The sequence below is a fragment of the Bos grunniens genome, chromosome X (genome assembly GCF_055505025.1).
Source record: "Bos grunniens cultivar Pamir isolate PY7600 chromosome X, Bosgru_T2T1.0, whole genome shotgun sequence".
NCBI lineage: Eukaryota > Metazoa > Chordata > Mammalia > Artiodactyla > Bovidae > Bos > Bos grunniens.
The window spans coordinates 107145136-107157273 of record NC_141194.1 but is presented as its reverse complement, the minus strand read 5'-3'; the positions used below and the strand labels follow the sequence as shown (position 1 = coordinate 107157273).

Below are 12138 nucleotides of genomic sequence, written 5' to 3'. Positions count from 1 at the left end.
TCAGTACTGTAAAAACTACTATGTTACCCAAGGAAATCTACAGATTCAATGAAATCTCTATCATATTACCAATGCCATTTTTCGTAGAACAAATGACACTGATTAGCCAAAATAATCTTGAGAAAGAAAAACAGAATTAGATGAATCATCCTCCCTGACTTCAGACTACAAAGCAACAGTTATCAAAACAGTATGGTACAAAAAAAAGAGACATAGATCAATGGAACAGGGTAGACAGCCCAAAAGTAAACTCACACACTATGGTCAATCTATCACAAAGGAAGCAAGAATATACAATAGATAAAAGACAGTCTCCAGATACTGAAAAAAAAACTGGACAGATACATATAAGAGAATGATATTAGAAATTCTCTAATGTATTACGTTAGAGAATTTGTATATTATACAAAAATAAACTCAAAATAAAGACCTAAACTGAATACTATAAAACTCCTAGAAAAAGACATAAGTAAAACACTCTTTGACATAAGCTGTGGCAATATTTTTTGGTTCTATCTCTTAAAGCAAAGGAGATAAAAGCAAAAATAAATAAAAGGGACCTCATTAAACTTAAAGCTTTGTACAGAAAAAGAAACCATTAACAAAACAAAAACAGAAAGACAAAGCATATGCTTGTGTCAGAAGCTGGAGTAGGAGATGGGCAGCTGTGTCTCCAAGGGAACTGTAATTTAATTTTCTTTGCATCTCTGGTTATATCTCCTTTCTTATTTCAAATTATATATATAGAGAGAATTTATTTTTATTTGGTTATTTAATTGAGGTTTTTTTTGAACTCTCATTTAAGCTCTTGGATTGAAATTTATTAATTACTATAATGATCTAATATATTTTTATTCACACATGTAATACAAAAAGATGTTGTCATTACAAATTTTCAACCAGTACAGATATAACTAAAGTTCTTGACACTATTCTCAATCCCAGGTCTTTCTCAGAGTATGGTGGATGTCATTCCAAACCTGTTTATGGAGTTTCATTTCCCCTTTTCTCACCCATTACTGTCTTTGTCAGGGAGAGGAAGTATTAGATTTAGCTAAGTTATAACAAAATGGTTGTCTGTGGAGGCCTTACAAATAGCTGAGAAAAGAAAAGAAGCAAAAGGCAAAGGGGGAAAGGAAAGATATACCCATCTGAATACAGAGTTCCAAAGAATAGCAAAGAGAGACAAGAAAGCCTTCCTCAGTGATCAGTGCAAAGAAATAGAGGAAAACAATAAAATGGGAAAGACTAGAGATCTCTTCAAGAAAATTAGAGATACCAGGGGAACATTTCATGCAAAGATGGGCACAATAAGGGACAGAAACAGTATGGATCTAACAGAAGCAGAAAATATTAAGAAGAGGTGGCAAGAATACACAGAAGAACTGTACAAAAAAAGATTTTCATGACCCAGATAACCACGATGGTGTGATCACTCACCTAGAGCCAGAATCCTGGAGAGTGAAGTTAAGTGGGCCTTAGGAAGTATCACTACGAACAAAGCTAGTGGAGATGATGGAATTCCAGCTGAGCTATTTCAAATCCTAAAAGATGATGCCATGAAAGTGCTACACTCAATAGGCCAGCAATTTGGAACCCTCAGCAGTGGCTTCAGGACTGGGAAAGGTCAATTTTCATTCCAATCCCAAAGAAAGGCAATGCCAAAGAATGTTCAAACTACCTCACAATTGTATTTATCTCACACAATAGCAAAGTCATGCTCAAAATTCTCCAAGCTAGGCTTCAACAGTACATGAACTGAGAACCTGAGAACTTCCAGATGTTCAAGCTGGATTTAGACAAGGCAGAGGAACCAGAGATCAAATTGCCAACAGCCGTTGGATCATAGAAAAAGCAAGAGAATCCCAGAAAAACATTTACTTTTGTTTCATTGACTACACTAAAGCCTTTTAACTGTGTGGATCACAACAAACTGGAAAATTCTTAAAGAGATGGGAATACCAGACCATCTTACCTGCCTCCTGAGAAATCTGTATGCAGGTCAAGGAGCAACAGTTAGAACTGAACATGGAACAACAGACTGGTTCCAAATTGGAAAAGGAGTATGTCAAGGCTGTATATTATCACCTTGCTTATTTAACTTATATATAGAGTACATCATGTGAAATGCTGGGCTGGATGAAGCACAAGCTGGAATCAAGATTTCTGGGAGAAATATCAATAACCTCAGATATGCAGATGACACCACCCTAATGGCAGAAAACAGAAAGGAACTAAAGAGCCTCTTGATGAAAATGAAAGAGGAGAGTGAAAAAACTGACTTAAAACTCAACATTCAGAAAACTAAGATCATGGCATCTGGTCTCAGCACTTCATGGCAAATAGATGGGAAACAATGGAAACAGTGACAGACTTTATTTTCTTGGACTCCAAGATAACTTCAGATGGTGATTGCAGCCACAAAATTAAAAGACACTTGCTCCTGGGAAGAAGTTCAGTTCAGTAGCTCAGTCATGTCCAACTCTTTGCGACCCCGTGAACTGAAGCACGCCAGGCCTCCCTGTACATCACCAACTCCCAGAGTCCTCCCAAACCCATGTCCATTGAGTCAGTGATGCCATCCAACCATCTTATCCTCTGTCATCCCCTTTTCCTCCTGCCCTCAATCTTTCACAGCATCAGGATCTTTTCCAAAGAATCAGCTCTTCACATCAGGTGGCCAAAGTATTGGAGTTTCAGCTTCAACATCAGTCCTTCCAATGAACACCCAGGACTGATCTCCTTTAGGGTAGACTGGTTGGATCTCCTTGCAGTCCAAGTGACTCTCAAGAGTCTTCTCCAACACCACAGTTCAAAAACATCAATTCTTTGGCGCTCAGCTTTCTTCATACTCCAACTCTCACATCCATACCTGACCACTGGAAAAACCATAGCCTTGACTAGACGGATCTTTGTTGACAAAGTAATGTCTCTGCTTTTTAATATGCTGTCTAGGTTGGAAGAAAAGCTATGACAAACCTTGACAGCATATTAAAAAGCAGAGATAATACTTTACTGTTAAAAGTCCATATAATCAATGAAAGCTATGGTTTTTCCAGTAGTCATGTATGGGTGTGAGAGTTGGACCATAAAGAAAGCTGAGTGCTTTAGAATTGATGCTTTTGAACTGTGGTGTTGGAGAAAACTCTTGAGAGTCTCTTGGACAGCAAGAATATCAAACCAGTCAGTCCTTAAGGAAATCAGTCCTGAATGTTCATTGGAAGGACTGAGGCTGAAGCTGAATCTCCAATACTTTGGCCACCTGATGCAAAGAACTGACTCACTTCAAAAGACCCTGATGCTGGGAAAGATTGAAGGTGGGAGGAGAAGGGGATGACAGAGGATGAGATGGTTGAATGGCATCACTGACTCGATGGACATGAGTTTGAGCAAACTTTGGGAGTGGTGATGAACAGGGAGCCCTGGTGTGCTGCAGTCCATGGTTGCAAAGAGTCGGACACAACTGAGTGACTGAACTGACTGAAGTTATAAAAGTGGAATTTTTAGTCAATAACCTGATTTAAATTGTTCATTCCAACACCAGTTCTGATCTACTCTAACCCAAAATGGTTTTATAAAATCAAAAATATGCTTTATATATCATGAAATTGGGTTCTTGTATCCCATGTCTTCATATTTTTTAATATACTCCTTTATTTCAGTAGAAAACATTCTCTAATCACATCTTGAGAATGGCTGAATTAGAGGTAGATACTTTGAATCCTTGTATATTAGAAAATCTCTTTATTCTCATTTCCTGTTTGAGTGATTATCAGGCTGCACATAGAATGCAATGTGAATTAATTCCAAAATGTCTGAACACAGAAGATTTTTCATGGGCACCCTATTGTCTAATAGGGCTCTGAAATATACTTTGAGAAAATTTTTCAGTTAAGATTTTGCTTCTGTAACTTGATAAGACCATTCGTTTACCTGATGGGTAGCTTAGTAAAGGTGTATTTGTTTCCATTTATGCTTATGCATATACTTCATCACCATAAAATTCTTTCACTCAGATAATCCTGTTCATAGTAGAAATTAATACTGTTAGCACTGTGATGAGTTATTATGTTATTTGTATCCTAAACCTAAGTCCTGCTCCCTTATGGTTACTTATCCTACACATTGGTCATAGTGGATGCTTGGCATTGTGTTGTGTGATTTGAGTGCATTATTAGATACTAATAATGAGTCATTTATAAATTTGAAAACTGGAGCTCAGAGACCTCAATGGACTTGCTTAAAGTCACACAGCTGATAAATTGTAGTGCTGGGACTTGACCCCAGGCAGTGAGGAGGAAATGACAACCCACTCCAGTAATCTTACTGGGAAAATCCCATGGACAGAGGAGCCTGGCAGGCTACCGTCCATGGGGTCACACAGAGTTGGACACGATTGAGCGACTGAGCACTGAGCACATAATGTTACTGTAGAACCTACAGCACTGTGCTGTATAGTGAAAACAGCTGCCCTATGTAAAATTTCCAGAATTAAGTCACTGTCATCACCCAAGTTCTATGTGACTAGTAAGACTCACCACTCTTGTGTATGTTAATTACATTTCTCCATTTTTATGCCAATATATATTTATTTAAAATCACATCCCTTTCTTGTGGTCACAAAGAGATATGCCACAACAGCAGCAATGCAAAAACCACTTTTACTATCATTGTTGGACTACTGTTATGTGTGTCTGGCATTTAATATAACAACTGGCAATATAATGGTACTGAGTAGTTTTTTTTTTCATTTTTCTGGGAATGGAAGAGAACCTCTAGCACAGATCTTGCTTGTGACTTGAGTTATGAGTAATCAGAGTCTTATTCTTCCTCATCTCCAGGTCTGTGGGTTCTGGGGTGCCACAACTCAGACTTTCGAAACAGAGGCATGACAGCCTTACTGAAGGTTGATAGTTGTGACAGGAACGTTGGCGATTATTATGACACATATGAAGATATTCCAACCTTGCTGAGTGACGACAATGTCATTGAACCCAGAAGCTTCTCCAAGAATTCAAGGTACCCTAGCACTAGGCAAAAGCAATTCAAACCCACCATGACTCCAGAAAATGACATGGAGAAGATTGACCCTCAGTCTGGAGAGAAAATGCAGCTGCTTACAGAACAAAGTGTCTCCTCTAGTGATCTGTTGATGCTCTTGGGACAGAATCCTACTCCACACAGATTATCCTTATCTGATCTCCAAGAAACCAGAAATGAGGCTACTGATCATTTACCTGGACCAACAGAAAGAATCAAGGGCCCATCCCCATCTGAAGTGGCACATCTTAGACCAGAGCTGCATCACAGTGGGGAAAGAGTATTTACTCAAGAGCCAGAACTGCCAGTAAGATTAAATGAGAATTTGGGAACAACTATAATGGCAGAGTTGAACAAACTTAATTTAAAAATTTCAAGTTCATCAAACAATCTAATGCCTTTACCAACAATTCCATCAGACAAGTTGTCAGCAGGTACTAAAAAGACAGGTTCCTTCGGACCCCCAAATATGCCAGTTAATTTTAATAGTCAATTAGGTGCCATTGTATTTGGCAAAAATTTATCTCATGTTATTGGGTCACGTGTACCTTTGGGCTTGAGTAAAGAAGATAATAATTCCAAGTTGTTAGAAGCAGCTTTAATGAATAGTCAAGAAAGTTCACTGGGAGAAAATGCATTATCACTGGAGAGTGATAGGCTATTTAAAGAGGAAAGAGTTCATGGACCTGTGTCATTGAACAAAGATGATGCTTTATTTAAAATGAATATCTCTTTGGTAAAGACAGACAAGGCACCAGCTAACTCAACAACTAATAGAAAGACTCACATTGATGACCCAACAGTATTAATTGAGAATAGTACATCAGTCTGGCAGGATATTGTAATAGACAGTAATACCAACTTTCAAGAAGTGACTTCTTTGATTCATGATGAATTGTTTATGCACAAAAATACTACATCTTTTGGACTAAGCCATATGTCAAATAAAACTACTTCATCCAAAAAAAGGGAAATGATCCACCAAGAAAAAGAAGGCCCTGAGCCACTAGATACAAAATATCCAGATACACCATTCTTCAAGACTCTTTTTTTGCCAGATTCAACAAACGTGATAAAAAGGACCCACGACAAGAACTCCCTAAGCTCTGGGCAAAGGCCCAGTCCAAAGCAATTAACATCATCAGTATCAGAAAACTCTGTGAAAGATCAGAATGTCTTATCAGAAAAGAATAAGGCAGTAGCAGGAGAGGATGAATTTAGCAACAACACCAGCCTCAAAGAGATGATTTTTCCAAATACCAAAAGCATAGTTCTTACTAACTTGGCTAATGTCCAAGAAAATGATACAGACAATCAAGAAAAAAAATCCCAGGAAGAAACAGAAAAGAAAGAGACATTAATCCCTGAGAACACAGTTTTGCCTCAGGTGTATACAGTGATTGGAACTAAGAATTTCCTGAAGAATCTCTTTTCACTGAGCACTAAGCAAAATGTCAGAGGTTTAGATGAAGAGACATATACTCCAGGACTTCAAGACAACAGGTCATTAAGTGATTCGGCAAAAAGAGCCAGGATTCATGCAGCCCATTTCTCAAAAGGAAGGGTGGAAGCAAACGTGGAAGGCTTAGGGAATCAAACAAAACAAATGGTAGAGAAATCTCCAAGCACTACAAAACTGTCTCCTATCCCAAGTCAGCAGGATGCAGTTCCTCACCGTGATAAGCGGGGTTTGAAACAATCCAGACTCCCACGAGAAGAAGTAAAGCTTGAAAGGGGGGTAACTCTGAATGACACCTCAACTCAGTGGTCCAAAAGCATGAAACATTTGACCCAGGGTACCTTCACACAGATAGAACACAACAAGATGGAGAAAAGGACCATTACTCAGTCCTTCTTACCAGATTGTTCTTTGAGGAGTCATAGGTCAATTAGACCTACAGATGTGACCAAGATCCCACCTCAGGATAACTCTTCTCATCCTCCAGCATCAACCTATGGTTATAACTTGGGGGCACGTCATTCTGGGGTCCAAGAAACCAGTCATTTCTTACACGGAGCCAAGAAAAATAACCTTTCTTTAGCCTTCCTAACATTGGAAGTGATCGGAAGTCAAAGAAAGAGCAGCACCCCGGGGAAACAGGCCACAAATCCACTCATGTACAAAAAACTTGAGAACATGTTTCTGTTGAAACCAGGCTTGTCTGAAGCATCTGGGAAAGTTGTTCATCAGGAAGACTTGCCTACAAAAACTAGCAAGGTTTCTCCTGCCCACCTGGATCTCAGGGAAGAGATCTTCCTTCAGAAGACACAGGGACTTGTTAAATTGAATAAAGTCTACAGGCCTGGAAAAGTGCCATCTCTGAAATGGACAACAGAAAGCTCTGAAGAGATTCCCTCCAAGCTGCTGGGTCTCCTTGCTTGGGATAACCAGTCAGCTACCTTGATACCAAAAGAAGACTGGAAATCCCTAGAGAGGTCACACAAACTCACGTCTTTGAAGACAAAAGATATCACTTTGCCCCTAGACCCTAGTGAAAACTATTATTCAATAGCAGTAACAAATGAAGGAGAAGATAAGGCCCAAAGAGAAGCTCCCTGGCCAAAGCAAGGAGGGACTGGAAGGGTGTGCTGTCAAAATCCACCAATCTTGAAACGCCATCAAAGGGAGATAACCCTTACTACTTTTCAGCCAGAGCCAGACAAAACTGACTATGATGATACTTTGTCAATTGAAACAAAGAGAGAAGATTTTGACATTTATGGTGAAGATGAAAATCAGGACCCCCGCAGCTTTCAAAAGAGAACACGCCACTATTTTATTGCTGCAGTGGAGCGGCTCTGGGATTATGGGATGAGTAGATCCCCCTACGCACTAAGAAACAGGTATGGGTCCATTGATTATTCCTTTGTGCTACTGTTGTGACCTTTGACTTGACCAGGTACTGAAACAATAGGGAAGGCACAATCAATCTGCAGCAATGAGACTCCAAAGACTGCTTTATAGAGGAAGCTGAGAAGCAAGTGGCAAAGTCTAGATGAAGCTGAGGAGCAAATGGGAGGTTAGGTGGTGACACTAACAATGAGGGTTACAGGATGGTAAATCCAGGTAGCATGAAACTCTTACTCTGGTGGGATGGAGAAGAAGAGGGGTCTACAAAAGGGTAGAGAGGTCAGAGTCAAGAAGCAGCCACGTGGAACAGGAAGGAAGTCAGCCTCACCTAACAGCTTATGAGCTGCTGGGTAAGGCTTAATCTCCTGAGTGCGCCCTGATAGACACAGCAGGAAGCAGTGAAGTGTGTGGTAATGGGACTGAGGTGGCAGGGGAGGTCGTTTTCCAAAGTACTGGGGATCCAGAGGGCAAAATGGGAGAATTTCAGTGTTAAGGGAGCAGAAGGAGGTTGGTCAGGGGAGAGAACACAGAAATTTGAAAGATAAACATAAGGAGAGTGAATCAGCCAACAAATATTTATTGAGCACCTGCTACATGCCAGGCACTTGCACAGACACTGGAGAATAGCAAAGCAGGAGCCTATATTCTGCTGGGAAAAGCAAAAGGCAATAAAGTAGTAAAAAACTAAATAAGGGAATCTTGGTGCTGTTCAAAAAGTAGAATTGAATGATATGGTAGAGAGTGACAGGGGGTGTTACTTTCACTGTGGTGGTCAGAAACATTCTCTTTGTGCAGTTGATGCCTAAATGATGATAAGAGGTCAGCTAGGGACTTCCCTGGTAGTCCAGTGACTAAGACTCCACAGTCCCAATGCAGGGTGCCAAGGTTCAATCCCTGGTCAGGGAGCTAGACCCCACATGCCACAAATAAAGATCCCACATGCTGCAACTAGGACCCAGTGCAGTCACATAAATTAAAAAACAAACAAAAATGAGGTCTGCTAACCAAAGTTTGAGAGAAGACATTTTCAGTAGAGGGAACAGGAAATGCAAAGACCCTGCAAATGAAACAAGTTTAGCATGCTTGAGGAACAAAAAAGGACCAGCATGAGTGGAGTACAGTAAAGAAGTCTGTGCAGGGGTAGGGCAGAGGTGAGTGACCACACCATCGTGGTTATCCAGGACATTACTGCCTTTTTTGTACAGATCTTCTGTGTATTCTTGCCACTTCATCTTAATATCATCTGCTTCTGTTAGGTCCATACCATTTCTGTCCTTTATTGTGCCCATTTTGCATGAAATTTTCTCTTGGTATTTCCAGTTTTCTTGATGAAATCACTAGTCTTTCCCATTCTATTGAACAGGGTGGTGAGGGTGAAAATAAAAAGAAATGTAAGGATGTTGAGTATAATTTAAAGATAAGCAGAGAAGGCTTGCTGTTAGATTGAGGATGGGGAGGAATGGTGAGAGAAAACTGAAAAATGTTTTGTTTTTCTCCTGAGCAACTAGGTGGAAGCTGGTGACATTTAATGAGATGTGGAAGCCATGAAGCAGAACAGATTTATTTGAGGAGACACTCAAGGGTCTGTTTTGTACACATTTAATTTGACATGCCTACTAGATATGCAAGTTCAGATGTTGAGTAGGCAGTTTGATATATGAGTCTTGAAACCAAAGAAGTGGTTTGTGCTAAAAGATACCAATTTGAGCATTATAATCATATTACTAACATTCAAATAAGATTTCATGGGATGATAATGGAATAAAAGTAGCTGTAAACCATGCCTGCTTTAAGGGCTACATCCTCAAAGTAATGGTAAACCAGTTAAACTTGTACTTCATTGACTTATAGCCCAGTTTTCGGTCATGTGTATTGTCCATTAAATCCCTATCCTTGATCATAATTTAAGCAAGTCTTGAATTTGCAGTGCCTGCAGACATCTGGTAGAACACATAAAACCTCTCATGGAAGAAACCAAAATTCTAGGCCTCAGGTTATTTTCACAAATACTCGAGATACAATTTCCAGAACACAAAAATGCTGGGTACAAAACAAGAGAAGTAAGCAAGAGGCCACAGAAACAATAGAGAGTCAAATACAAACTCACAGACTGAAGATCTCAGAATCACCAGATACAATTAAAACACGAAAGCATCATGTAGAAAGAATTGGTGAAGTAGTAGGTAAATAAAAAGAAATAATATGAAATGCAGAATGCATAAATTTTAAAATGTAATATAGAAAAGAGATAATAAAGGTTATGTGTTCTAAGTCACTTTAGTCATGTCCGACACTTTGCGACCCCATGAACTATAGCCAGCCAAGCTCCTCTGTCCTTGGCATTCTCCAGGCAAGAATAATGGAATGGGTTGCCATGACCTCTTCCAGGGGATCGTCCCAATCCAGGGATCAAACCTGTATCATCCAGCAGTGGCCGCAGGACTGGAAAAGGTCAGTTTTCATTCCAATCCCAAAGAAAGGCAATGCCAAAGACTGCTCAAACTATCACACAGTTGCACTCATCTCACACACTAGCAAAGTAATGCTCAAAATTCTCCAAAACAGGCTTTAACAGTATGTGAACCGTGAACTTCCAGATGTGCAAGCTGTATTTAGAAAAGGCAGAGGAACCAGGGATCAAATAGGCAACATCCGTTGGATCATCAAAAAAGCAAGAGTTCCAGAAAAATATCTACTTCTGCTTTATTGACTAGGCCAAAGCCTTTGACTGTGAGGATCACCACAAACTGTGGAAAAATCTTAAAGAGGTGGGAATACTAGACCACCTGACCTGCCTCTTGAGAAATCTGTATGCAGGTCAGGAGGCAACATAGAACTGGACATGGAACAACAGACTGGCTCCAAATAGGGAAAGGAGTATGCCAAGGCTGTATATTGTCACCCTGCTTATTTAACTTATATGCAGAATACATCATGAAAAACGCTGGGCTGGATGAAGCACAATCTGGAATCAAGATTCCCAGGAGAAATATCAATAACCTCAGATATACAAATGACACCACCCTTATGGCAGAAAGCGAAGAAGAACTAAAGAGCTTCTTGATGAAAGTGGAAGAGGAGAGTGAAAAAGTTGGCTTAAAGCTCAACATTCAGAGAACGAAGATCATGGCATCTGGTTCCATCACTTCATGGGAAGTAGATGGGGAAACAGTGGAAACAGTGTCAGACTTTTTTTGGGGGGTTCCAAAATCACTGCAGATGGTGACTGCAGCCATGCAGTTAAAACACGCTTGCTCGTTGGAAGAAAAGTTATGACCAACCTAGACAGCATTTTATTTTTTTTTTTCTGTAAAGTTGTTTATTTTTATTTTTAATTTTATTTTATTTTTAAACTTTACATAATTGTATTAGTTTTGCCAAATATCAAAATGAATCCGCCACAGGTATACAGCATTTTAAAAAGCAGAGACATTACTTTGCCAACAAAGGTCCATCTAGTCAAAGCTATGGTTTTTCCAGTAGTCATGTATGGATGTGAGAGTTGGACTATTAAGAAAGCTGAGCTCTGAAGAATTGATGCTTTAGAACTGTGGTGTTGGAGAAGACTCTTGAGAGTCCCTTGGACTGCAAGGAGATCCAACCAGTCCATCCTAAAGGAAATCAGTCCTGAATGTTCATTTGAAGGACTGATGTTGAAGCTGAAACTCCAATACTTTGGCCACCTGAGGAGAAGAACTGACTCATCTGAAAAGACCCTGATGCTGGGAAAGATTGAGGGCTTGAGGAGAAGGGGACGACAGAGGATGAGATGGCTGGGTGGCATCACTGACTCAACAGACATGAGTTTGAATAAACTCCAGGAATTGGTGATGGACAGGGAGGCCTGGCATGCTGCCGTTCATGGGGTCTCAAAAAGTCAGACACGACTGAGTGACTGAACTGAACTGAATTGGCAGGCAGGTTCTTTATCACTAGTGCCACCTGGGAAGCCCAAAGATTATAGCCAGCTTTATTTTCCAAAGATGGATGTGCCAAGATATCCTGTCCTACATGCTTCTTTTACAATGTGACCTTGCCATTCTCCCTTTCAAAAGGTAGTCCAATTCCCCTCCTTTTGATCTGTGCTGGCAATGAATAGAATATAACAGAAACGTGTGATCTGTAGATATAGTGGAAGTGATGCTATGTGATTCCCAAGGCTTTCTCAGAAAGTACAGATGTACTGATATGAGAGTTGGACCATAAAGAAGGCTGAGCACCAAAGAATTGCTTTCAAACTGTGGTGG

At 40.0% G+C, this 12138-nt stretch overlaps 1 protein-coding gene across 5 annotated transcripts in view; it reads left to right on the top strand.

The window, feature by feature from the left end:
- F8 (coagulation factor VIII) overlaps nucleotides 1-12138 on the top strand; it is a 142743-nt gene that overhangs the window by 84924 nt on the left and 45681 nt on the right. For 4 of the 5 annotated variants that reach the window (XM_086385896.1, XM_086385897.1, XM_086385898.1 and 1 more), the window contains one exon: nucleotides 4842-7884. In XM_086385896.1, the coding sequence (XP_086242022.1) occupies nucleotides 4842-7884 (3043 nt within the window). Of the gene's footprint in view, nucleotides 1-4841; nucleotides 7885-9399; nucleotides 9791-12138 lie in introns of those variants that run through there. The other variant, XM_086385900.1, reaches the window with a different exon arrangement.